This window comes from Neomonachus schauinslandi, chromosome 3 (genome assembly GCF_002201575.2).
Source record: "Neomonachus schauinslandi chromosome 3, ASM220157v2, whole genome shotgun sequence".
NCBI classification, from domain to species: Eukaryota; Metazoa; Chordata; class Mammalia; order Carnivora; family Phocidae; genus Neomonachus; species Neomonachus schauinslandi.
In genome coordinates, this window is record NC_058405.1 from 84,343,958 (window position 1) to 84,370,585 (window position 26,628).

Consider the following 26,628-nt stretch of genomic DNA (forward strand, 5'->3'; position numbering starts at 1 on the left):
TAACGTGAGCTCCTGTCCAGAGGGAGTGGGGGGAGAGGCGCCCCCTGCATGCTGGCCTGTCCCGTCGCCAGCGCGGGGCTTGGCCGGAGGTGGCTGCCGAGCGCCCTGCCGCTCTCGCCACCGCCTCTGACGCCCGAGGCCGGGGTGGTCGCGGGTCCGTTGGAGCAGGGCCGCCCCGCAACCGGAGGAGGAGGCCCGCACCATGGCAGCCCGGCTGGGAGCCCTCGCCGCGTCGGGGCTCTACCGGCGGCGCCAGCACCGGCAGAGCCCGCCGCCCGCCGCGCCGGGGTAGGTGGCCAGGGCCGGGCGGGGTCGGCGGGGACAATGGCCGGAAAGCTGCGGCTGCTGGCCTTTCCTCTGACACCCGGCTTGGTCCTTCTGACGGCAGGAGCCCGTCCGCCCGGGGCGTGGGGACAGCGCCTGGGTTGGCGATAAGGTTGGGGGTAGGGTGCGATTCTTCTGGTGGGCTTGATGTCACCTGGGATCAACATTCTTGGGCAGGACGCTGAGAATGGGGCGTTAGAGTTAGGTCGTCCCATGGAACTCCCATTACTGCGTTCAGACTGGGATCGTTTCATTGCCACTTTAGAGATGAGCAAACTGAGTGGTGGAGGGACCTGCTGGACATCACCCATCCTCACCCATCCAAAAATGACTACGCTGTGATTTGAAGCCAGTTTGGACTGACTCTGAAATCTGAACTGCTTTATCTCATGGAGAATTACCAGTGTAGACAATTGATGAAAGCCTCCTTTGGGGCAGGAAGGGGAGCCTGTGGGCTCAGGGTGCAGCTCACGGCCTCTGAGGAGATGAGTTAACCTGGGGTGGGCAGGGTCCGGGAGGGCATGGAGATGGTGGTGGAGCCACTACTGTGGGTGTCAGGGGCTGGGGGCTGGGCCCCAGGGGCCATCGGGGTGGAAACTTCTAGTAGAAAGTTGGGGAGAGAGTGATGAGGGCTGTGAACTTAGGGTCATTGGCATGGAAATGACGGGTGCAGCCCCAGAGGAGGAGGTGGGGGAGGAACGGCGGGAGAGGACCTGAGGTTGGGGGGGGGGAGTCAGGGAAGAGACAGGGAGTAGCAGTGACAGAGGCGAGGGGGGACCTGGAGGACCCAGGGAAGAAAGGAAGTCCGGGGGGCTACTGCTACGTGGGGAAAATCCAGCCTGCTCTGAGCTCACTGTGTCCCCATGGTCAGAACAGCCTACTGGAGAGGTAATTAGGACTGAGCTACCAGAGACATCTGGGGCAAAGGACAGAGCAAGAGCAGAGCATTGGGGGGGGGCGGGGGGGGGCGGAGCGGGGAACACAGGCTGCTGAGCCGCCCCTGTTGCACACCCGGGATGGCAGTCCCCTTATGCACCAGGACGGGGACCGGACAAGCCCATTGCTCAGGTGGGGAGCCTGAGGCTCAGGGCGCCAAGAAACTCACCCGAGCGTGGCAGTGCTGGAAGGGGATCCCTCACCGGTAGGCCTCTGGATGTCCTTGGACACTCGTGGAGTGAGGGTGTGGTATGGCTCCCAGGGCAGTGAGAGGCCAGAGGCCATGCTGGAGAAAGATTTCACGGTATAGACAAGGCCAAGATGCAAGGAGGGCACGTGGGCGTGGTCATGAAAATCAGGCTTCAGGAAAGTCCCCTGCATGCAGGCACATGTGTTTATGTGCTACTTGTCTTTATTTTTCTGTGAACTGCTGGCCTGTGCCCTCCCTCAGCCCTCTGTTATCCGCGGGACAGTTTTAAAGCGCACCTGCTTCCAAGTCAGTGAAGCTGCCCGAGCAAAGAGGTACGGCTGGGGCTTCGGGAGAAGCCATGTCCCACAGCTCCAAACAGACTGGGAAGATGTTTCTGATGGTGTCAGTGCCTTGTGTGCAGCAGCCCGAGGCAGCATGTAATTTTCCAGTGTTCCCGAGGCTGAGGGTGGGCCTGGCTTGGTGTCAATTCTTGTTTCCTGCGTGCAGCCGGGTACCCTCATGAGGGGGTGGCAGGGAGGGGGCCCCGGTGGTGCCGGGGGCGGCTTCCACTCGAGCTTTAGAGGTCGTGCTGCGGTGGGATCCCTCTTTTCTCGCTGCAGTTGGAACAGTGCCCGGCCACAGACCAGGTTCTCAGTAAAGATGTGTCAGATGAAGGCACGGGGGGTGTGGGGTGGGGGGGACTGCGACCAGCTGCCAGTTATGGGGCTGTTATGGGCCGTGCTCGTAGGTGTCACCTCACTGAATCCTCCCAGGCAGCCCCTGAGGTAGCTGTTGCTAGTCCATTTTACAGATGAGGAGGCCCAGGTTCAGGGAGTGCCTTGAGGCAGAGCACACGGCCGCACCTGAGCCAGGTGGGCAGCCTGGTCTGCCCAGCCGTGCAGCTCCCGCGTCGGACTGATCACTGCCCAGGCGGTGTGGCCTCGGTAACACTGCCTCATTCTTAAGTGTGAACGGACCCCTGTGGTGGCCCCTGCCTGTTGCCAGGCCCTCCCCCTCTCTCTCTAGGCTCAGATGGGTGTGAGGCTGGGGTGGGGCAGGGTCTAGGGTTGTTCTTCTTTCTTTTTTTTAAAGATCTTATTTATTTATTTGAGAAAGAAAGAGAGCACGAGCAGGGGGAGAGGCAGAAGGAGAAGCAGGCTTCCCCGCGGAGCAGGGGGCCCGATGCGGGGCTCGATCCCAGGACCCCAGGATCATGACCTGAGCCGAAGGCAGACACTTAACCAACTGAGCCACACAGGCGCCCCAGGGTCTAGGGTTGTTAAAAAAACCCAAACAAACAACGGAGAGTCTTGAATGGCTGTGCCTGTGTAAAGCCACCACGAGCTGAGGGAACAGGAGAGAACATGGTCCATCCTGTGTGACCCTTAGCAGCTTCCTGATCCTCTCTGTACTTCAGTTTCCTTATCTGGAACCAGCAACCTCTCCTCACAAGCAGTGGGATCCGAGAGGGCTCCCCCCAACCCACCCCAGTCATTGTAAAGTTCGGTGACATCTTATCAGCCAGTGACATCTTGCACCAGCTCACAAACTGGCTTGTATTGCGCTTTCAGGATTGAGAGTGTTTTGGGGTGCTGGGAAGGGCTGGAGAAGAGGCACGAGACGGGGTGCTCTTGTACACCCTCTGGTCACCGGCCATGCCCTCGGCAGCGTGAGTGTCGTCCGGCTGGGGCAGGATGGTGGGGTCTCCTTGGGGGAATAACTAGGCTGACTTTGTGCTCCCCATTCTTGGCTGGAATGTGTGAAGGAGGATGTGGAATGTCCATGTCTCCCACCCTTTGCCCTCTGGCAGGGAGCGCGGGCAAACTGCAGGCCTTCCCCAGCACTGGGCTGGGGAGGAGGTGCTCTGGAAGGCTCCCAGAGTTGCAGGGAAACCAGAGGTCTCTACCCAGTGCTTAGCCTGCCTGGCGCTGGGCTCAAGGCGCTGCACTCTGTGAGCTCTTCACCCCGGCTCCGTGAGGCGGTGATTGGTACCCGGGCGCACCTCTCTGCAGATGAGGCCCAGAGAAGCTGCTACCCTTCTCCAGGTCCCCCAGCTGATGGCGGGCGCTATCAGGATTCAACATGGAGGCGTGAGCCCGGAGCCCCCTCTTGTGTCATCGCCTCCTGCTGGAGATGGCTGGCATTTCTCTGACGGCGACATGGTTTAGTTGTTAGGCACATTTGCATGTCTGTCCATCCGTCTGTCTTAGGCCAGTGTGTTGGAGTGTTGTCCGTGGGCCCGAGCAGGGTGGCATGGGGATACAGTCCCAGGAGTGCCTTGGGGGTGCTGCTGCCCCCCAGGACTTGCTGGAGCGGCCAGTGTGTGGTCCCCTCCACACCCCACCTTCCTCTGCCAGGGTTTGTGCAAGGCATGTAGGGGACAGATGGCAAAATCCTCAGGCCGAGGTGCCCAGGGACCCAGCCGGGGAGCTAGACACAGACCAGTTAAAGACCAGCTGCTCTGCTTAGGGGACCAGGTGAAGATGAACAGGAAGGTAGGGAGTGGCCGGCTGCTGTGGGGGTGGTATCTTTTAGGGCCCTGGCCAGGAACGCAGTCACTGTGGGATGGAATCACAGGGGAGAGTTGAACAGAGGGTCTACTTACAAGGGCGGAACGGTTGAAGGCTGGTCAAGTGTCTGGGCTAGCGGCAAGCGAGTGACAGTGGCTGTGGGGGTGGGCCACCTAGGAGGCGTGGCTTTGGCAGAGAAGGCAGCCTTCGGCAGCTAGTGGAGGTGGGAGTTGCATCAGCCCCACTGGGGGCCAGAGGGCAAGGGGCCTTGGGAGGCACAGGGGCTCTGCCGGCACTCACTTGTTAGGACCCAGGGCTCTGGGTTTAAGCTGCAATCCAAAAGCCTGGGGGCTGGACTTGAATCCTTGTTTTGGCTTCATTTTCTGGTTCCTTTGAGTGGGGAATTCCAGATCCAGAGTCACAGGATTTCCTGTTGATTTCTCACTTCTCCAAGACCAGCAAGGTCTTGTGCACAGCCGGGAGTTGGAACTTCCTTCCACCACCTTGGGTGTGTGTTGTGGGAGGACAAGGCCACTAGACTCACAGAGCTCTCCAGTGGGAAAGCATGCCTGTGTTGACGGGTGAGCCCAGCCCTCCGTGGCAGCTTAGGCAGTAGCTCGTCAGCCGCATCTGACCCATCTTGTGGAGGCTGTTGGGGAGGGCGCAGGGTGTGTGTTGGGCGGGAGTGGCTGCTTCGTGCGGACCCTCCCTTGCATCTTGGGCTCTGCCTGACTCTTCCTGCCACCTTCCTACTTCCTTGCACCGGTGGCCAGTACATGGACAGAGAAGGTGGCTTTGGTCCCCAAAACACACCTGAGGGCAGGCTGCGACATGCAGCAGTGCCTGGCAAGGCTTCTGAAGAGCCCTCTGGCCCTGCCCCTCCCTGCCACATGGTTTCCCAGGCTGAACAGAGAGGGCGTCCTGCTTGGGGCCCCCAGCCCAGCTTCAGCCAGTGTGTGCGCCAGCAGCCCTGTTAGACCCACTGTCCCTAGCCCACACCCGGACCCCGGGCCGCCAGAGCCCTCTCCCACCTCCTGCGCTCATCCTGCTTAGGACAGACACCTGAGCACCCCAGCCAGAGCTTCACTCACTTGAGAACTCCTCTCAATGCTGGGGCAGCCAGGGATGGATGGGATTCATACCCCAGCAGGCAGGACAGGCTGGAAAGACATTCTCAGGAGCAGGCAGCTTGTGTCCAGTCACTCTATGCGCCTACCTGATGTTGCCAGCTGGTTGCATCTCTCCTTGCTGAGCCTGACTGTCCTGGTTTGCCCAGATATCCAGGCAGCCACCACCCATTTGTCGGGGGTGACACTTGAGACTCTTTGCTACCCGTATAACAAAAGGCATTGGGCATCAGCGTGTTGGAAGGTCATAGAGGCTGCCAGTCCGACGACACAGCTCTTCCGGGCCACGCCTTGGGGCCCCTCAGCATGCGTCTGGCGCAGTGTGGACATTTCCCCTTGTGGTTCAGTTTGGACTCTACTCCTCCCAAAAGGAAGCCTGCCACTTACCCCAGGGACGGCGTTGCCCACCCTGGATGAGGAGGTTTGCTCCCAGCCTGCTCCTATCCCAAAGAGTCACACTCTCACCTTCTCCATGGTAGGGTGGTTATATGTTTCTTTGGGGGCAGGTGATTTGCAACTAACTCCTGGTGCAGAGGAAAGAGCCATTGCAGTCCAACCAATCTGGGTTCAAATCTGGACTCTGTCATCTGCTGTGTGAGCTTGGGCAAGTTGCCTAACCTCTCTGAGCCTTAGTTCTCTCATCTGGAGGGGAGGGTTGCCTCAGGGATTAAACGAGTGGATTACAGAGCTACTGATTTGTCCTGGGTGAATTCTATACCTGAGAGACTCTGGTTCCCTGAGATGAGGCAATAGGAGGCACGAGAGGGAGCTGAGGTGGCCACAGACACCCCAACACATGGACCAGCATGATGAAGACTGAGCAGCCTGGGAACCAAGCAGAGACGTTGGCAACTACTGCACCGTCCTTCGTGGGGGCTTACTGTGGGCCAGGCATGAGCTGAGTGCTGACACGTGTCCCTCATCTAACGGGCCTCTCACCCATCTTATGGTCTTTCCATGGCTGGGAGTCTAGACCCAGAGAGTGAGGTACAGCCCAGGCCACCGTGAGAGTGCCGGTCTTGAGCCCTCGCTGCTCTGACCGGTGTGTGCCTGGCTATGGCCCAGCCGCGTCTGATGCTCCATGGAAGTGCCTGGGGGCTGCAGGGCATGGCGGAAAGATGGGGGCTTTAGAGTCTGGAGGGGTGCTGTTTTCTAATCCAGGCTTTGCCTCCACCCACTGTGGCCCTCGGGAAGGACACTAACTCTCTGCAGGCCTTGGCTTGTCCATCTGTAAAATGGGGATGCTGTGTTGGCCTAGTAGGGTTGTCGTCTGGGAATACATACTGTAGCCCCTGGTGTGCGCTGGCACTTAGGATGCCCATGGCGCACAGAAGCTTCGGCGGATTTGCAGGGTAGCTGTGCAGGCTGAGCCGAGCTGGTGCCAGGCAGCTTGGCCCCGACTGCGTGTTGCTGAGTCCCCACAGCACCAAGACTGTCATCAGGGTGAGAACAGAGATTTTCCTTACGCTGGAGAACATTTTAGCTTTTTAAGGAGGGAGGCGTGCCCCTCGAGTGCAGCCCTCCAGGCTTGCTTGTCTTTGCCCCTCCGCAGTCCTGACCTTCTCGTTCCTTCTCCCCGCAGCAACATGTCCAGCGCCTTGGCCAACGCGGTATGCCAGCGCTGCCAGGCGCGCTTCGCCCCTGCGGAGCGGATCGTCAACAGCAACGGAGAGCTGTACCACGAGCACTGCTTCGTGTGTGCCCAGTGCTTCCGGCCCTTCCCCGAGGGGCTCTTCTACGAGGTGAGGACCCAGGACCCCCGGCCGGATTGCCGTATTGGAGCCCGAATCCCCCACCAGCTCAGAGCCTGCGTTCTAAGAGCCTGTGGGCTGTGCCCAGCCATGGTCCTGACTGGTGACTGATGGGCAGTCGTGCCAGGTCTTAGGCTTGCTGCACTTTGGGGGCGCATCCTCACGTATGAGGTGTGAACAGGGCCCCCCTGGTGGCTATGGGTGCTGAAGGAGAGTCACCATTCATCCAGCCTCCTCTGGGTAGACTCTGGGAGGCCACGGGATGCAAACACCCTGCCCTGGTGGCACATACCCTCCTTTGGGATCAGACAGTGAACAGAATAAATATATGGTATATCAGATGGTGCTCAGTGCTCTGGGTATAGAGGCTCTCGGGGTGAGGAGGGTGGGTGGTCAGGGAAGGTGATGTTTGAGCAGACCTGAAGGAGGTGAGGGAGCCATGCACACATCTGCAGGAAGAGTACTCAGTAGAGAGAACAGTCAAGTGCAAAGGCCCTGAGGTCAGAGCATGCAGGGAATTTGAGGTGCAGCAGGAGGCAGTCTGTCTGACATCTGAAAAGGACCGTTCTCTTTGCTGTGCTGGGGAGAGACTAATGTGGGCAGGCACAGAAGCTGGAGAACAGGTGGGGCCAGAAGCTGGATTACTGAAAAAATCCAGATCAAGTGAAGTGGTCTAGATCGGGCCATAGTGGCTCATAAGAGCAGATTGTTTAAATTTTCAATAAACTTACCAGCTCGTGGGTAAACATAACTCTTAGTAAAAATTAAGTTATATAAATGTACAGGGAGATAAAATTTTATTGAAAACAAGGGTAACACATACTCAAAACTCACCACTTCCTAATTATTTTATTATGTTTTCCTATCATCTATGCCTTCGAAGTTATTTGTCTATTATACCTGGGTGGTGGAAACCGTACCCTGATGGCTGCTGCACATAGCTGAACTCCATGCTGCTGTCCTGTTGGGAGCTTGACATTGTCCGTGGCAGGAGTAGTCACACCTTTGAAACTGTTAAATGCTACAGATCGGACCCCGCCTTCCAAAGGGCTGGTTGGTCGTCATTTACCAGCGCACCAGTGGGGGGTGCAGTGGAAGTGGTGACCGGGGCTCAGAGGCTGGAGAGACTTGGAAGGTACAGCTGATGGGATCGACAGATGGGTGGCCGTGTGGCCGTGCGGTGTGTGAGCTCCTCCTGGCCGTCTGGGGGAAATGCTGGCGCACTGTAGAGGCACGGGGAGGGGAGGCCGAGCTCTGTTTGCAGTGGCCATGTGCCTAGAACAAAGCCTGGAGCACAGTAGGTGCTCAGGAAATAGTCGTTGCTGAATGAATTTCACGCCCTGCCACCTCTACGGGCCACTGGGTAGGGCTGTATTCAGTTGTAGCCCAATAAGACGTTCATTTCAGAGAAGAGGGCAAACCGACCTTTTTGATAAGAAAAGAAAATTGTCAAGGGAGAAGAAAGCAGGGACAGGGTTTGGCCACACTTGGGGCTAGTGCAAGGGCCATCATGCCCAGGTACATGGGGACGATGGCTGGTGCCCGGAGTGGCTCCTGCTGGCTGCAGGGCTTGGGGTTCTCCCTCAGGGCCCCATGTTTTTCCTGTGTCCCTCTTTCTGTCTTCCCTCTCCGGGTCTCTGGTGGCCTCTGGGGGAAATGCCTTCTCACACAGAGAAGACACACAGGAAATAGGGCCAAGTGACATTTATAAATCAGACTTGATCCCAGCCCTCGGCTCGCTCCCAGCACCAGCAGGGCCAAGATCTTGTGCAAATAGCCTCGGCTTTTGGAAGGCTGGCCTTGCCCAGTTCCCAGCTTCTCGGAGACCCCTCACTTTGCACACCCGCCTGTGGAAAGGGCCAATTCCGGCTGATTACCTCCCATCTCCAGGCCTTGCCCCTGCTGCTCTGGGATGCCTTCCTCTCAGCACCTCCACCCCTGCGGTCTTCTAGCTCCTTACCACCTCCTCCAGAAGCCTTCTCTGGAAGGAGGGTTAGGTGCTGCACCCCGCTTCCTGCTGGTAGCAGTTGCATAAATTGGGGTGCTTCTCTAGCCTCCCCGAGGGCAGGTCCTGATCCATCAAAGACCGGCCAGCTGGGGGCAATAATGGGCGTTTGCTTGAATTTTCTCTGCTGGCCCATTTGCAGTTCGAAGGCCGGAAGTACTGCGAACACGACTTCCAAATGCTGTTTGCTCCATGTTGCGGATCCTGCGGTAAGGGCTGGATGCAGCACACTCCTCTGCACTCCTGGGGGTTGGGCAGGTGGGTGGGAGCACAGGTGCTCTTCCCTGACCCCCTCTCTGAGCACCAGCTCTCTGCAAGCGTCACCTCCCCAAGCTCTGGGAGGGGAGCCCCGGGACCAGGCTGAGCTCAGGTGAGTGCCAGTGAGTGCAGGGCTTGGGAGGGGGCTGGGAGGGGGCTGGGAGGGGAGCGTTCGCCTGCCTTAGTGAGCAGGGACCAATGTCTTCCAGGTGAGTTCATCATCGGCCGCGTCATCAAGGCTATGAACAACAACTGGCACCCGGGGTGCTTCCGCTGTGAGCTGTGTGACGTGGAGCTGGCTGACCTGGGTTTCGTGAAGAACGCAGGCAGGTGAGGTGGGCCGGGGCTGGGTGGGAGGAGGGCCCTCACCCAGGCACTGCCTAGTGAGCACCGGGCCCTGTGGCCTGTGCCCACTGGCAAGGCCGCTAAGAGACCCCTGGTTTACAGGTGAGGGCTGGGGCCAGAGAGAGTAGGGCCTGCCCCGGGCCTGGGGATGCTCCCAGGAGCAGGCTGACAGTAGGCAGCGAGGATGAAGGTGGCCGGAGCAGGGACCATCAGATGCAATGGATGGACAAAGAGCTTTGGGTCATCACTACTGCCTGGCCACCCCTCGCCGCTGAGCCCAACCACCTACCTCCTTCCATGTACCCCTGGCTAAATGCTGCTGGAGAGAGATCACTCAGCCAGGGGGGCCCAAATTGACGCTGACATGCAGGGCACCCGGCTAGGGTTCCTTGGTAGACTAAGTCCCCTCCTTCCAGGAAGACGGGCTTGTTTCTCCCTGCATGGCCTCTCTGCCCGCCACCCTCCCAAAGCCAGGACGTCCCCTCCCACTTCCCTGAGGGGAAGGCTGTCCTGCTCCCTGCCCTGGTGCCTCCCCGGCTCAGTCCCCATGCACCAGCACCACGAAGGCCCTGTCCCTGCTCCTCCCGAGGTCCCGCTCCTTCCCACCCTCCTCTCTAGCGGGGCTCCCAGCTGCAGTCTGCTCTTTCTCCCAGAGCTGTCCTCCCACCGCGGTTGTCTGCAGCCTGTCCCAGCGACCTCGCTGGCTCCTCTCATGTGCCCCCCACTGCCAGTCTGCTCGGCCCCCACGACCTCCCTCTGCTTGCCAGACCCACGGGTCACTGCTGGTCCTCTCTTGGCCTCTCGGCAGGCTTCCCGGCAGCTTTTCCTTCTTGCTGAAATGCCTGCTCTCCAGGCGCCCAGGACCCTGTGTTCTCCTGGTTTCCTCCGCCTCCTGCCTGTGCTGTGTCCTCTCCCCTTCTGACTTACCTCTCTCCACCTATCTCTCCATGTTGGCTCGTTGGGGGCTCGGCACGTGGGCCTCATCTGTGTCCAAAGTCCCAGAGCTCTGATTGGCATGCATGTGCTGGACGATTCAGATGTACACCTCCACCCCAGACCTTTCCCTCGGGTTCTCAGCCTCGTGGTGTCCACTGGGCATCCCAAATACGGTAGGCCCCAACCAAACTCTGGTTTCTCCTTGGCTGACCAGCAGGTCTCCCCGTGCCAGACGATCGCCGCCCACCCTAGGTGTCTGACTCCCCTGCCCTCTCCGACCTTGTCGCTTCTCTGTTCTCTGCCACCGCACCCCTTGCTCTGGATGCTGCCTGTAGGGATTGCACCCATTTGCCTGCTCCATGTTGCCTGGTGTCGGTCTTGGTGTCTGTAGGCCCCTGGGCAGGAGCCCGTGTTGTTGTCTACATGAGGGGCTGTGGAGGGCAGATGGTGTCACGGGGGCCCCGTGCTGATCGGGGGTGGCCCGCCGGGCGTGGGCCTGAGCGAGGCCTCTCTCCTCCTGAGCTACGCTCACACTGAGCCCCCGCCCTTGGGAGGCTGGAAGCGCTCAAGGAAGGAAAGGGCTGCTGTGAAGGAAGTGTGGTCCTTGCTCACACCCTCCTGGCGGGCAAGATGGTGACCGCAGAGCATTAAATCGATTGTGGGGCCCAGGGCCAGCCCTCTGAGGCCCGTGATGCAGAACTTGAGCGTCCACGTGGGGCAGGCCTGCGCGGGGCTGTCAGAACCAGAGGCAAAAGCATGTGCTGCCTGGCCTAGCCTGTCTTCACGTCCTCTTTGTCACTCTTGGGTGGAAGCGAAGATAAGTTCTGGGAAGGTAGTAATGTCAGCCGAGCACAATAACCTTCAGAATCTTCAAGTAGAGTTATGGTTATGATCAGTGTGATCAGGTACAAAAAGGAACCTGCTAGCGTGGCAGGTTGGCCCTCCACAGCTGGGAGAGCCTCTTGGGAGGGGGCAGGGCTAAGGACACCCCTGCTGGTCTGGGTTAGTGTGAGACAGGGTCCCATGCCAGGTGTGGGCTCCCTGCTGGAGATGTCCTGAGGCAGGAACAAAGCCCGGCTCCCCCCATCTGCCCACCCATGCCGTATGCTTGACCGACTCAAGAGGGATCAGGCAGCTGCCGAGAAGCTGTGGGGATTGTCGGGCCACATGTAGGGATCAAGGACCCAGCATTGAGATGATGAGCCCACAGGCCGCATTTGTTGGATGTCACCTGGTGGCCAGCCCGAAATGTACTTACAACACTCAATTATAAGTTACAGTCCACGTCCCCTAAACTCAGGGGTCATCTGGCAAAAGTGCCACCCAGGGAACTCAAACCCCGTCCCCCTCCACCTGGATTCCCGCACCCCCCCTTCTCTTGAGTCATTCGTTGCTGCCTTCGGGGCTCTTTCTGCAGAGCCCTTGCTGCCCTGTGATTCTTGTGGTGGGAAGGTGGTTGGGAGTCTAGCAAGCAGCCCTTGGGAAAGAAAGACACTCATTGTTCAGGAACGTTCCTCTGGCCTCCTTGCCCCCCCTTGCCACGGGGTGAAGTCATTGAGTATCTAGTAACTGCAAGTGAGCAGGGCCAGCACAGTCTCTGCAGAGGGGGTGGCTGATTGGTCCCGTCAAGGGGTGTCCTTTTTTAGGGATTTGTGCATCAGATAAGACAGAACCGGGTGCTGGGTGCTGAGTTCCGCCCTTGGAGAGAGTGGCAGTGGCTTGCTGGGAGAAGGTGGACTTCTCCTTCACGAGTCTGGGTGGCGTGTACCCTGGTGGGGGGGGTGTCTTTCTGAAGACAGTGTACGGCGGTGGGCCCCAGGTATGGCATCCCAGGGCTCACAGCTCTGACCTGGCACTCAGTGAGCTCTCATTGGTTTTCCCTTCAAAGCTGGGGGGCGGGCCTGAGAGCCTTTTGCCACAGATCAGGTTGCACAGGGCATCGCGGAACTTCTCGGCCACAAAGAAGTACATGACTGGGTCTAGCGCCCCGTTGAGGCTGGTGAGGCAGGAGGTGACGCGGTTTCCCAGGGCCAGGATGCGCTGGGCGGCGCACGAGGTGCTGTTGCCATGGTAGTGCAGCACGTAGACGGAGCGGTGGACGTGGTAGGGCACGAAGCAGACCAGGAAGATGGTGAGCACCATGGCGATCATGCGGACCGCCTTGTTCTTGAGGCGCTTCTCCACGCGGGGGCCCTGCCGCAGGCTGCGGATGATCAGCAGGTAGCAGGTGACGGTGGTGACAAAAGGGAAGGTGAAGGCCACGGCCAGGGACACGAGGGCGTGGTGGGAGGCCTTCTCCCGGTACAGCTGCAGGCAGATGACGGTGTGGTTGGTCTGCACGGTCTGCGGGCTCACCAGCAGCGGGGCCATGGCCACGGCCACCACCACCCAGAGGAAGGCGCAGGCCAGGTGTGCGTAGAGGGGCCTGCGGAGCTTGAGGGACTTGACGGGGTGCACGATGGCCAGGAAGCGGTCAGCGCTGATGCAAGTGAGGAAGTAGATGCTGGCGTACATGTTGAGGTAGAAGAGGAAGCCGGTGAGTCGGCATGGGATTTCCCCAAATGGCCAGTGGTTCCCAGAGAAGTGGTAGACGAGGCGGGTGGGCAGGACCAGCACACAGGACAAGTCGGCCACAGCCAGGTGCATCAAGAATACGTTGGCGGGGGTGCCTGACTTGTGGTCCCGGATGAAAAGCCACAGGGCCAGGGCATTGCCAACAAAAGCCAGGATGAAATCCAGGAGGTAGAAGGAGGCGAAGAGGACGTTCTCCAGTGGCGTCTCCTGGCCACATTGCTCTGCGGTGGCCAGGGAGGAGTTGGCGGTCAGACCCGGGGAAGCCACCTCCAGGCCATTCATGCTTCAGCCGGAAGCAGAGCCGGGGGATGAGCCTGGAGGGAACAAGCAGACAGGTTCCAGAGCCTGGGACCTGTGAAACGTTTTAGCTCGGCATCGCCTTGGGGACCACTGAGGGCACCCCCTGTGTTCATCCGGGGGAGGGTATGTGTCAGAGGCTTTCTGAAGCTCAGCAAAAAGCAAAAATGAAGCCAGGGCCTGGAGCTTGCCAGTCTGCTGCTGGGGCCAGCTTCCCACTGGCTCCTGCATCCCCGGCTGGGCACACAGGAGCCCGGGCCCTGGGCTGCACGTCATCCCCAAAGTCCACTCAGACCGCGGGGAGAGTGGGGGGTGGATCCCATCTGTCTGGGCTCTGGGATGGAGTGACGGGCCCCGTGTTTTCTGCCGTGCTCCCCAGGCGTGCTTTCTAAATGGCAGGGGGTGGTTCGAGGGGCCCTTGAGCTCCATTCCCAGTGGGTGGGTGGGTGGGTAGATCACCCCTTTCTTTCTTCCTTCCTCTCTCCCTCCCTCCTTTTTTCTTCCTTCCTCCCTTTTTCTTCCTTCTTTCCTTCCTTCCTTCCTTCCTTCCTTTCTTTCTCCTTCTCTCTCTTTTTCTCTTTCTTATTGATTTATTTATTTGAGAGAGAGAGGAGAGAGCCCAAGTGGGGGGAGGGGCAGAGGGAGAGAGAGTCCTCAAGCAGACTCCCTGCTGAGCACGGAGCCCAGTGCGGGGCTCGATCCCAGGACCCTGAGATCATGACCTGAGCTGAAATCAAAAGAGTTGGACGCCTAACCGACTGAGCCACCCAGACGCCCCTAGATCACCTATTCCTGAGAGCTTGGTGCGCAGAGCCTCGCCCTTGCAGGGTGAACCCTGCTCACCCGGAGTCCTGGCACCCTTTGTGGCCCGTCCCTCCCAGGCCTTGTGGCACTTCCCACCAACTGCAGTGCCAAGTGTGTCGCTGCTTTATGCCTCTCTCCTGCCAGCCCCTGCCACCCAGGAGGGCCTCACCAGCTATATAGTGGTGGGCAGTTTCCTGGGAGCTCAGAGGATCCCAACATCTCTCAAGCTTTCTGGACTCAGCCTACCAACTCCATTCTGGCCATCCTAACTTGTGGAGAGCTGTATTTTAGAAAGCCCTGCACTTGGGCCCCAGGCCAGTAGGGGGGATTTTACCACCCGGAGTGGTTTAACAACCAGGAGGCAGATTCTTTTCTAGGAGAGGAAGAGCTATTTTTCCCAGAGGTAGTGAGACTGGCTATGGTTTTCCCGCCGAGTCCGGCAGCCCCAGAGACACCTGGGGCCCAGGGAAGCCGCCTGTGTCTGCCTGGCCTCCCTAGCCTGGTTTACCCACACCCGAGGGACCATTTGTAGCCGCGAACCCCGGCTCTGGGTGGGTGTTCCCTGCTCCCTCCCTGACAGAGGAGCAGACTCCTGTGTTGATTTTGGTCAGCTCAAGAGATCCAAAAAGGAGAGCGAAGCTCCCAAATACCCTGCCTCCCTCACCAGCACTGGGAGTGGGAGGTGAGGGTGGAAGAGGGCCGGGCGTCAGGGCCAGCGCAGCCTCCACCCTGACCCCATGCATCCTGCATCCCTGAGCTGCCGCCAGCCCCTTATTCTCATGCCTGGCAGACCCTCACACACACAGGCTGTGGTGGTGGCATGGTCAGGGCTGATGTCCTGGCTGAGCCTGGCTCTGTACTGAGCAGTCGGGGAGATGGAACGAGTTCTCTGCAAGCGTGTCCTGGCCTCGCTTCCCCCAGGAAGCATGGTGGCAGTTCTGATAGCACAGCAGCCCCTCGAGGAGGAGGAGGAGGAGGCTGGGGGCCATCCCCAGGCGTGGATGAAGAACAGAGGCGTGTGGGGAGGGCCCGGCACACACTCCTCTAGAAGACAGAGCAGGGCAGGTGGTCCAGATCGTGGGTATGCTGGGCTGTCAGGCTGGGCAGCAGCTTGACCCTCCCCATCAGGCTTCATCAACCACCACTGGGGTCCTGTAGGTACCCCCTGTCCCCCGGCAGCACATACCTGGAAGGGTGAGGGCTGGCTGCCTGAGTAGGACAGAGCCAGGGGCAGTGCGGGTACGTGGCAGAGGGCATCTGGCCAGTCACCATCCTCAAGTAAAGGGGGTTACTTTCCCAATAAGGTCACATTTTAGTGACCTCCAGGGAAGTTCCCTTGCCTCAATGATCTCCCCTGCTCCAGAGCGGGTTAGGAAGCCTGAGATCCGATACAGAGGTTATTTTCCTACTGTTTCCAGGTGCATGTGACTTGAGGGGTTGTGCCAGGGCAGCCCTGGCTGCTGGGAGAGGGGATGGGGCCAAGGGAGGGAAGGGTGGTGTGGAAGCCGGGGCTGGGATCCCCCTGCTCTGGGCTGCCCCTCACGCCTGGACTCTGCCCCTCAGTGCAGTTGTCACCCGGCCCCTCCCTGAGGGCTGCTCGCGAGTACTGGATTAGGGATTAAGAAGTCAGGGTTTAAAATCGGCTAACTTGCCTAAGGTCATTTGGCCAGGGACAGTGGCCCTAGATTTGGAAGTCAGCTCAGGGACACCTAGCAGGGACATCCAGCACCTCCCAGAACACTGCCTTGCCTCTGGGGGCTGCTGGGGGCCGGGTGCCAGAGCTGGGAGTGTGGCTCGGCCTCAGGGCTCGGGCTGGAATTGCGTCTCAGGCTCAGTGGCACCTCCTTGGGGTCTGCCCCAGGACCGGTGATGTAATTTTTGGCACCCGGTGCAAAATGAAAATGTGGGCCCCCTTGTCCAAAAAGTAGGAGTTTCAAGATGGTGACTGCAGAGCATTAAATCGATTGTGGGGCCTGCCTGGCTGCCCAGTTGGCGGTTGGGCCAGCAGCTGGCTGACTGCCTCCCGCACAGCTGCCCCCCGTGTCCCACCACCGCTGAAAGCCTCATGCACAGTGCTGTCTCTGGGATCTAGACTCAATTTTGAAATGCTTCTAGGTTTGTTTCTGGTTTGTTGAGGTTTGTTTACTCCTCCGATTGTAGGAGTTTTGATACTGACTTTTGCCCCGAAATGGGTCCCTGCTTCACTATGCGTACCCTAGACATGCAAGCCTCGGCCTGCCCTCGCTGGCTCGTCTGTGGTGCTGCTCAGAGCAGCGCGGCGTGCGCACATGGAGGGCGCCTGGGCAGGGACATTGGCGGGTCTGGGGCTGTGGGTCAGGCAAGCATCAGGGGGCAGGTCTTGGGCCTCGGGGAGTGGGAGGAGTGGGCCACAGGAAGAGGCCCAAGGTGGCAAGGCTGTGGTGGTTGGGCATGGGCTGACACCTCTTCTTCCCTGCTCCTTCTTCTGGCTCCGGGTGGCCTAGTGGTGGAGAGCATGGGTGCTGATTCCAGCTGACTGTCATTGCAGCCGCGGGACTGTGCATGGGGCACTCACCCTCCGTAAGCCCCCGACCCTGGGACAGGAATACCACCTGGTGGGCCCGCTGTCATTCAGACCAGGGCAGCCTTCGATAAATAGGTTGTACCACTATCCCAGAGAGTGTCTCCGGGACAGGAACACCCCATCCCTGCCCGCGCTCTGAGTTTGCCTCTGCTTGGCTCCTGAACCCCCTGCCTGCCCTGACCGGGCTCTGGTCCTTACCTCTCACAGCCGGGTCCAGGTGCAAGGGCAGGAGGGCTGCGGGGTGGCAGGTGGGCTGTGGCCAGTGGGTGGTGGCGCTGCCGGTGGGCTCCGTGCAGCTGTGGTCGAAGGGCTGGCTATTTAAGGAGAGGAGGGGAGACCGCAGCCCCTCTGGCCCTGAAAGGCCGCTTCATTCCGAGAGGTTCCTTGTGCGGTGGGCCACTCCTACGGCTGCCTCTGCTGCCACTGCGTCGTGAATATTCCAGTGTGTCCCAGCCCGCGTGCCCCCCCCCGGCCCCCCCAGCTTGGCCACTGAGCGTCACAGAGGCCGAGTGTGTGACTATGTTGGAAGCCGTGGAGTGGGCGCGGGCTGGGCGGGGTGGGGGGACTGGCCGGGACTGACAGAGACAAGAGGACGTTTCAGCACAGGGTAATTTCCTACCAGTGGGGGGCAGGGAGGGGCTGGCCGCCATGGCAACGGGCCTGGGCTCCCAAGCCTGCTTGGGGACTGTAGAGGGGGTCTTGTGAATGGGGAGGCTGGGAGGCTGAGGAGCCTTGTTTGGTCGAATGAGAGGGGACTCTTTCAGGACACTTGCTGTAGGGTCCTTGTGTCTTGCCCCGTATAATGAGGCTCCGTTCGGGCGTGTGGAATAAATCGTGGCCTTTCTCTTGAGCGGGGCACAGCTGCAGGCCGCCTCATAATGGGGCGCTGTCTGTGCCTGTGGGGACGCCGCTCAGCCCGCGAGGCCTGGCCCTTACCTGGGCGGGCTCCTCCCCTAGACAGGAGGCCTGTGAAGACGGCCACTGCTGCGCACTGCCTAGGAGTCCCCAAGACTCCTCCTGGGGGTGGCTCGAGGCTGGGGGGGTTGGGATGTGGATGGTGGACGGTGGCTGCTCCTGAGACCGAGCAAGCAAAGCTCATTTCCCCCCATCTTTCCCCAAAGGATATATCCGGTAACACAGGGAACCAAATCACCACGCCCAATCTCAAAAGACCTTTGCAGCTTTTCGTTAAAACATTAAAAAAATGTACATAGCTATCATTGGGAAGTAACTACCATGTATACTATCTTAAATCTGTTTTTCACACAGTCCTGTGCAGTTGGGAGTATTGCCCATTCTACAGATGAGGAAACAGGCTCAGAGAGGTGAAGTAACTTGCCAGGAAGTGGCAGAGTCAGGATTTGAACCCAAGCATGTGTCACTCCAAAACTTACGATTTGTGTGTGTTAATGTTCTGGTTCGTTCTGGTTTTCTGTTGCACCTTGATGCCGGAATTCTTAGGTACCATCTTCATTCTACCTAGAAAAGAATTCTGCAGATTGCCTTTAGATCTGGTGCTGGGATCTGGTCTGTTGAAAAGACGTTTTCCCGTGTGCCTGGGGGGCTCAGTCAGTTAAGTGTCTGCCTTTGGCTCAGGTCATGGTCTCAGGGTCCTGGGATCGAATCTCGCGTCAGGCTCCCTGCTCAGTGGGAAGTCTGCTCCCCTGCCCCCACAAATAAATAAATAGAATCTTAAAAAGAAAAGACGTTTCCCATCTGAGCTTCCTCGTGGGGCACTGGGCTCCTCACTTTGGTCTTGGCTGGGAGCCAGTGGGGTTCGCAGGTGAGTGATCAGGGCCCAGCCCCTCCCCTGTGCTGCCCCGCGTGGAGGTCCGGAAGGACCGACTCACACGGATTTGATATGAGGGTGTCCGACTGGCTACTTCTATTGTTGGGTGATTGCAAATGGTAGCTGTGAGGGCATCGATCATTGCAGCAGAATTCTGGGGAGTTGTGCTAATTTCTATAGCTTTGAAATGAAAGTTATTCCATATGGCTTGAGTGTTGTTGTAATGCTAAGAGTAGTCACCAAAATCGGGAGTGGGGTCATAGGGAATAAATGCCGTGTCTGTGACAGAGACACAAGCACGTGGCAGGTGTGGTGTGGACAGGGTGAGCCACAGTGATCTGGCGGCTGTGGGAGCAGCTCTGCTTGGGCCTGCTGTGGCAGGGGGTCTGGGTGTCCGGGTGAGCGGGTGGGGATAGGGATCTGGGGACCGATGGGGCAAAGCCTTAGTCAGGGAGACGAAGACTGCAGCGACAGGCCACGTCTGTGTCCCGTGGGTAGGTGGAGTCAGGTGGCCCCGGTGAGGGGACGGGCTCCCAGTCCTGGCTGTACTGTCATGGGAGATGGTACCCACTGTCTCTCTCCCTCCTCTCTTCTACAATCATTCATTCACTCACCTACCAGAGACTCAGCCTGAGCTGCTACCCTGTGTGGGACACAGCCTGGAGCCAGTCAGCAGCTTAACATGGTTACCAGGCACTCATTTGGGTCCCTGGGCCTTCCCACCCGCTGGGGAGAGAAGACACAAATAAAGCAAGCAGACAGCAGTGTTAAGCTGCAGGGAGTCCAGACCCCGGTGAGGTGGCAGACCTTGTGGTCGCCACCATGGGCAGTGAGCTAACCTCCCTGGCATCTAGGATCTGCCCATCACGCCTGGTTGGAGGATCCTGAGTCTGACAGTTAATCTCTTAACTAGATTCCTTGATCAGCCTATAAAAGAGGCTGACTGTGGGTATCAGGTCCCTGTAGAGAGGCTCCCTGTGGATGGGCGGCTGGGAAGGCAGGAAGGGAGGGCCCGGATGCAACAGGATAGCTTACAGACTGGGGTGGCAGGTGGGGGATGGGAGTAATGGATTGGGGCCTTTGTACATCTTCGCTTGGGGACCCTGAATCTAAATTCCTGACACCTTTGAGGCACAGAAACAGAAACCATGTTGATTTCTCTCTCAGTAGAGACCACAGCTGTTGCCCAATGCAGGGAGTAGCATCAGAAATTACTCTGAGGTCTTTACAAAAAAGACTCTGTAATGATAGTTCCTGGGTTTGGGGGCTTCCATCTGACACAGCTGTGCTTGTCTTTGGAGACAGAAAGCCTGTAGATGTACGGGTCTCTCTTTGTGTGACAGACCCCGAAGGAAGGGGGTGTGCAGGCCAGACAGACCTGGCCTCCTTGGCTGCTCTGCTGGGCACAGCGGGGTTTTCGAGCTAACAGTCACTATTCAGTTATGTACCCATGTTCAGAGACATTTGAAAAATAAAATTAATTTTTCAGCAAATGGCAGTGAAATGTCTACTCTATTCCATATGATGTCCTAGGCTCAGAAAAAGTGGGGAGAAGAAAACTATCACGTTTCCTCTGCCATCCAAAGACGGCAAACACCAACATTCTGGTGTATTTCTTCCTAGTCATTCTCCAGTGCAGGAATCCCCTTTTGAGAGGGCACTTCTGTAGCCTTCCTGGCCACGGGATTATTTAGCTAGCTTTTCTGGACCACTCGCTGGGCCTCTGGAGGCTTATGGGCATTGTTAAAGCTGCAGGCAGGAGTCCAGGGGGTCTCTTCTCCCAGGAGGCGGACCGTGCTGTCTGGGGAGGGAGAGAGGGAGCGGGCTGTTGGCCCCTAACACCTGCCTCACTTCCCACAGGCACCTGTGCCGGCCTTGCCACAACCGGGAGAAGGCCAAGGGCCTGGGCAAGTATGTCTGCCAGCGGTGCCATCTGGTCATTGATGAGCAGCCCCTTATGTTCAAGAATGACGCCTACCACCCGGACCACTTCAGTTGCACCCACTGCGGGTACGTGCATGGCTGGGTCCCTGTGCCGGGGGCAGGTGGTGAGCCGGGTGGGACCCCCCACCTGGGGCAGTGATGGGACGGGCGGGTGGACGATCGGAGAGGGGGTGCAGGGCGGACGTAGAGGGCATCGCTGCAGGAAACGCCTCTCTCCAGGCCCCTGTTCAGGGAGCCCTTGCATGAGGCCCCGCGGGATGAGGGAGGGCTGGGGCCCTGGAAGCTGGGAGGGAGGAATCAAAGCCTTGGAGGGCCAGGGCAAGGAGGAGGGGTTGGTGCTGCTGTTGGAGAGGGGAGGAGAGGGGACAGAAGCTGCAGAGCATTCCCTCATCCCTGCCCCAGACACCCAGTCTGGTGCGGAGGAGCCAGAGAACACATCTGCTTCTCAGAGGGCCTGACAATGCACAACACAGACTGCCTTCTGCGAGGCCTGTGCAGGAATCTTGTGCCCCGGGGCCTGTCTGGGGCACAGGAAGTCCCCAAAGAGCCCAGAGATCAAAGAGCCGCCTGCCCTGGGCACTGTGTTGGACTGGAGCGGGGCTTCTCTGGAAGCTGCTCCCTGGGGCTGGAGGGGCTGGTGGGACCCGCCAGCGCCAGCGCAGGCCCTGCAGAGGGGCAGGGATGTCACCTGGGGCTCCTCTCTGTCTTCCAGGAAGGAACTGACTGCAGAGGCCCGAGAGCTGAAGGGTGAGCTCTATTGCCTGCCCTGCCATGACAAGATGGGCGTCCCCATCTGTGGGGCCTGTCGCCGGCCCATCGAGGGCCGTGTGGTCAACGCACTGGGCAAGCAGTGGCACGTGGAGGTGAGCGAGGCCGGGGGGCGGGGGGGGCGCTCACTGTTATATTGGGAGTCTGGCCCTGCAGCGCCTCTACACTCCCACCCCAGGCCATGTGGTTTGCTCCCGGCAGGGACCTTCCTCCTGGGTGCTGCCCCTCTTTGTGCCTGGCCTCCACGGGAGCCAGGAGACCTGAGGGCACAGGCCACGGTCAGGCAGCTGTGCCCACCTTCTTTCCTCCCCGTCCTGGCCTTCTGGAGGATTCCAAAGTCATGTGAAAACCTTGGGGACAGTCTGCCTGAGACACCCCGTGGGATTATGGTTGGCAGAACTGGCTGTGCACAGCCTCCCGGAGACACGGAGGCTGGGCGCACCTGCCAGCTGAGCTCCTCAGGTGTGTCCGCCTGCGTTACCTGGAACATTCACCTCTACACTGTGGGCTCTAATGGTCTTACAGACCCTCGTTGGAAGGGAGGCTTGTGTTCCCTGATGCCCTGACTAGGTCTGTGTCCCAGAGGCTCTGTCTTGGGTTCTGATGCAGGCCCCGGTCCCTGGCCCCCCCGAGGAGGGCGAACCCCCACACACCATAGGAACTGGAAGATGCCGCTCAGTGACCCGGGGCCTACAGGGGATGCTCACAGGAGGCAGACACATGCAGCCTTCGGTGGGGGGGGCACCCTGCTTATAACAGAGCAGCCCCAGCGGGGAGGGCGCACGGTGCACCAGGCACCTCGCCAGCACCTGACAGCTTGGGCCGAGGTTGCTGAGGTGGGGAGCAGCCCTGGAGGGGATGGGGATGCGTGTCACTGTGCACGGGGGAAGGACTGGGGTCTGCTGACTCATGGGTGGTCCGTGGAGGTGGCAGCCCCACTGCCCAGCGGTGAGACCGGTGAGGCACCCCATCCCCTGTCTCCCGGGGTGGGGGGCGCTGCTCCAGCCCTGAGCTGCCCTGCCTGTCCCCTCTCCTCTCAGCACTTTGTCTGCGCCAAGTGTGAGAAGCCATTTCTGGGGCACCGGCACTACGAGAAGAAGGGCCTGGCCTACTGTGAGACCCACTACAACCAGGTAGGGCCTGGGGGGCAGAGCGTGGATGGGCAGGGCCTGTGGAGGCCCGGGGCTGGAGGGTGGCTGTGGGGCCGAGGGGAGCCCTCAGGGAGGTGATGGCGTCAGTGGCCGGAATGCTGCAGGCACCCAGCTGGGCAGGAGAGGACGAGGACAGCCCCTCCAGAGCCCATGCTGGGTGTGGAGGCTGGGCTGTGTGCTCAGTGCCATTTGAAACCCTGGCCCAGGCCTGCTGTGGGAACTGAATGGAGGGCTGTGTGAGGTCCTGGGCTCATGGGGGTGGCATATGCTGCTGTCCTTCCCCCTCCTGCCAGTCTGGCAGAGCTGCCCAGTTGCTGTGGTCCAGAAGTCAGGGGGTACGGCTGTGGCACGTCCCTCTCACCGACGCCAGCAGGAGCAACGGGGCCTTCCTGGGAGCAATGCCTCAAGCTGCTGTCCGTCCCGGGGTGGTGATTCTGACGGGCCAGGGGTGCCCTCACCTCGGGCCTGAGACCACACCCTGGCAGGAGGGGCCCAGGAGTCTCGGGGGGGTGCTTGAGAGCAGCTGTTTGGGGTGGGATGGGGGCCAGGTGGCAGCCTGCCACAAGTTTGACACCTGCTCTGTCTGCAGCTCTTTGGGGACGTCTGCTATAACTGCAGCCATGTGATCGAGGGTGATGGTAAGGCTCCTCTGTCCCTGCCCCCCGCCCCCCCCCGCCCCCCCCACCGCCCTCGCGTGCCTGAGGCTGGCCCTCTGGCATGTGGGTCCTGCCGCTGCAGGCCCGGCCGGTCCTGAGCCAGCCTGGGCCTGCTCAGCTGCCCACCCCCACCCCCACAGTGGTGTCAGCACTCAACAAGGCCTGGTGCGTGCATTGCTTCTCCTGTTCCACCTGCAACAGCAAGCTCACCCTGAAGTAAGTGGTGCCGGCCTCCTGGGGTGTCCAGGGTGGGCAGAGAGGGACCTGCACTGCCTCCGCCTCCTCCTGGAGCCTGTCACGGGAGCTCAGATTTGGGTAGGCTGCCCAGGGGCTCTTCATCAGGCTTTCCCTGGGTCCCTGCTGTGGTCAGGCCCTGGGGATGCAGTGGCAGCAAGGGCAGCCCCAGCCCCTCGGAGGCAGATCGAGGGGCCCCCAGGGCAGGGTGAGAGGGGGAGCGATGTGAGCCTCCGACACACCAGTGAAGACACTGGGCTCTGAGGAGGGAAGGGCATTCCAGCTCAGGGAACAGCATGTTTGAAGGCAAAGGGGTCAGAACCACAGGAGGTGCAGAATGGCTGGAGCTGTGAGGTGAGGTGGAGCCCAGGTTTCTGAGGACAGCAGGGAGTCATGGACAGTTCTGGAGTACCAGAAGCTTCTGGGAGGGAAAGGAGGCCTGGAGGCCTGATTCCTTGTCACCCGTGACCCCTGGCCAGAAGCTCACCCTGGCACCTGGACTGCTGTGGGCCAGAGGCCAGGGGAAGCTCCCTGCTCTGCCTCTGCAGGCTGAGTTGGCGGGGCCCGGGGGCTCTCCTGACTGCTGGACCTCCTCCGCAGGAACAAGTTTGTGGAGTTCGACATGAAGCCTGTGTGTAAGAGATGCTATGAGAAGTTCCCGCTGGAGCTGAAGAAGCGGCTGAAGAAGCTGTCGGAACTGGCCGCGCGCAAGGCCCAGCCCAAGTCCGTGGGCCTCAACTCTGCCTGAGCGGCCTCCTGCCCACCCTCCACCTCCACCCCATCCCTTCCTGCCGGCACCCCCTGCCCTTTGCTGCCTCCACTCCTCATCTCTGCTCCCTGTCTGTGGCCTCCCCCTCCTTCCTTCCCTCTGCCCCTCCCCTCCCATACCTCTTCCGCCCCTCCCCTTCTTTCCCTCCTTTCTTTCCCTCCCCCACCTCGCTCCCCTGCTTTCTTTGCTCACCACCCCTTCTTTTGCCCCTAGTCCCTCCTCCCCAGACCTCTCTTCTCTCCCTTGCTGTGGGCTCCTCTCTCTCCTTCTGTGCAGGCATGGGGCAGACGCAGGGCCCTTAAGCCTGTGACAGCCTGTGCCCACAAGCCTTAGCTCCAGGTCCTCCGCGAGTGAATCAGGGCCTGGGGTCACCTGGCCCTGATTGTGGGCCACTGCTCCCAGCCCTGCTCATCCAGACTTGTCCCATTCCTGCAGGGGCACCCAGCAGCTCACATCCTTCTGTGGGAGCTTGGCCAGCCTCCACCCCGTAGTGGTCCCACTGTGCGCACATGGCCCTGGGGAGGCCACAGCCAGGCAGCTGCTCCAGCCCTGTGACCCTGGCCATGAGCAGGGGGGCCTCTGGGGAACCACCCTTTGACCCTTGGCCACACACTCACCCAACCAAGTAGGTTGTGCTTAAACTGCCACCGCACCCCACAAATCATCCTCGGAGGGACAAGGACCCCCCCCCCCCCCCCACCACTCAGGAGGCCTCCTTCCTGAAATCTGGCCTTGGCCACTCCACCCTGGGCCAGGGGCCACTGTGGCTCCCTGAAGCTCCTCTGTGGTCCCCTCAGCACCTTGGGCTCCCTGCTGCTTACCCGCCCCCCCCTCTGAGGGCACGTGCTGATTCTCTGGGTGTAGCTGACCGGGGGCCAGAAGGTAGTGGCCTTCTGACTCACTCTGACCCTCCAGGGCCAGCACAGGAACTGGCGCTTGCATGATGACTGAAGGCTTACTTACACGACCACATGGCCGGCGTGGGTTTTGGCGTGAGAGTGAGCAGGTGAGGCTGCAGCCCCCGTGGACATACTGCTTCGGGGTCGTTTAACGCTTAGAGACATAGACACAGAACAGGACTAGGACCCAGCTCTTGCTGGCAGGGCCAGGCTGCCGTCGGGCCTTGGAGACCAGTCTAGCCAGAAACCTTCAGTCCATGAAGCCTGGCCAGGTGGGTAGGATGGGTAGGATGGAGCCCGCCAGCATGGTGGCGATGAACCCAGGCCACTAAGGCTGTGTGTCCAGCTCTGCTCCCACCTGGGCACAGGCTGGCCTTCGCGTGAAGCCAGCAGCCAGAGAGCAGGCAGGCCTGGCCTGCACCTGTACCAGGCCCTCCTGGGAGCAGTTATGTGTCCCAGTGCCCTGTGGGGGAAGGAGAAAGGTGCGCAAAGGGGCCTCATAGGAAGAGGCGGGAGGGAGGGGGAAAGCAGATGAAGGGAGGAGGGAGAGACCAATGAAGTCATTCACGGAGAATGGAGTTGTCATCCAGGCATCCCCAGAGAAGTCACAATGCTTTTTGCTTTTTCTGGAAGAGACCTTTTGCTGGCCAGTGCCTCCTAGGCCTCCTGCCCACCTGACCATCCCCCCCACCCCACCTTCTCTAACACATTGCACACTGCTTCAGGAATTTTTATTGAACATTCTTGGGGGAGTCCTTTCAGCCATCCACTCATCAACCTGGAGGCCTGACACTCCCGGCCCCGCCCTGGGCTCCCCACTTTGGCCTCCATGGTCAGCCCCTCAGGAGAGGAGGCCTACCTGGTGGGCTGAGGGATGTGGGTGTGTTCTGGAGAGAGGGCAGTATGAAAGGCTGCCTGCAGAGGGCAGGCTCTGGGCCAAGAAGAGGGCCTTAGGGAAGTGCCACCAGGACCCCCGATTGGGAAGGGTGAGTGAGTGGGCAGGCCAGCTCCGGTGCTAAGGATCGGCCTGGGCTGGGGCCTGGGAGCCCCGCTGCTTGTTCATGGTGCTCAGGAGCTGCTGCACGTACGAGGTCAGCAGGTCATCCATCTTGTAGCCCTGGACAGGGGAAGGGTGGGGTTGGAGGCTGTGAGGGGCAGTGGCGGTGCCCTGCTTCTGCCTCAAGGACACACTGGACAGGGAGGTGAAGAGGTGAGCAGGGCTCCTGCTACTGAGAACAGTCCTCCTCCCTCCTCAGAGTGGCCCAGGACCACAGGGGGCCCGCACCAGACCTTGCCACCACAGTCCCTGGATGACACTCCCAGCCTTTTTCTTGCTGCTCCTCCTTCCCAGACTCTGCTGGCCCGGCCTGGCCTAGTCCACCCTGGGCACAGGAAGCCTGGCCCTCATCGTGAGCCACTTCCCTGGTGGCAGTCTGGGGTCAGGGTTAGGGAAATGTAGTCCCTGGTGCCTCTGTGTGCTGTGTGTCTGGGTTGGGGGAAGGGACCTGGGATGCCCAGGAGGCCCCCAGGGCTGGGGCTCACCAGAGAGGTCTCACACAGCAAGCGGCTGCCCCGGGCCAGGCTCCCCAGCGCCATGTGGAAGTAGGTGCTACCACTGCTCCAGCTGGAGATCTTGGTGAAGGGGTAGGTGGTGAGCAGTTCCTGGGGGGCAGAGTGGGCAGGGGGGGTAGGACCCAGCTGAAGCCCAGGGGGCCTAGGGGCCCTGAGTTTGAGCTGCTGCTCAGGGGTCCTCCAGAGCCCACGGGGCCATGTGAGCGGGGGACAGAAGGGCAGGGGT

The 26,628-nt window shown here is 60.1% G+C and overlaps 3 protein-coding genes across 3 annotated transcripts in view; 1 reads left to right on the top strand and 2 right to left on the bottom strand.

Annotated features, from left to right (window-relative positions):
* Positions 1-202: 202 nt before the first annotated feature.
* Positions 203-26,503, top strand: LIMS2 (LIM zinc finger domain containing 2). Its single transcript, XM_044913586.1, has 10 exons — positions 203-288; positions 6,670-6,829; positions 8,986-9,052; positions 9,311-9,431; positions 20,270-20,419; positions 21,066-21,216; positions 22,162-22,254; positions 22,862-22,910; positions 23,069-23,144; positions 23,763-26,503. The coding sequence occupies exons 1-10, from the start codon at positions 203-205 to the stop codon at positions 23,908-23,910; spliced, it is 1,101 nt and encodes a 366-aa protein (XP_044769521.1). The 3' UTR covers positions 23,911-26,503.
* GPR17 (G protein-coupled receptor 17) lies at positions 12,219-13,238 on the bottom strand. The gene has a single exon (XM_021695916.1). It carries the CDS (start codon positions 13,236-13,238, stop codon positions 12,219-12,221), a length of 1,020 nt encoding a protein of 339 aa, XP_021551591.1.
* MYO7B (myosin VIIB) overlaps positions 25,846-26,628 on the bottom strand; it is a 77,620-nt gene continuing 76,837 nt past the window's right edge. Inside the window, exons 46-47 of the mRNA XM_044913604.1 lie at positions 26,373-26,492; positions 25,846-25,947 (exon numbers count right to left, since the gene is read on the bottom strand). Of these exons, the coding sequence (XP_044769539.1) occupies positions 25,846-25,947; positions 26,373-26,492 (222 nt within the window). The remainder of the gene's footprint in view (positions 25,948-26,372; positions 26,493-26,628) is intronic.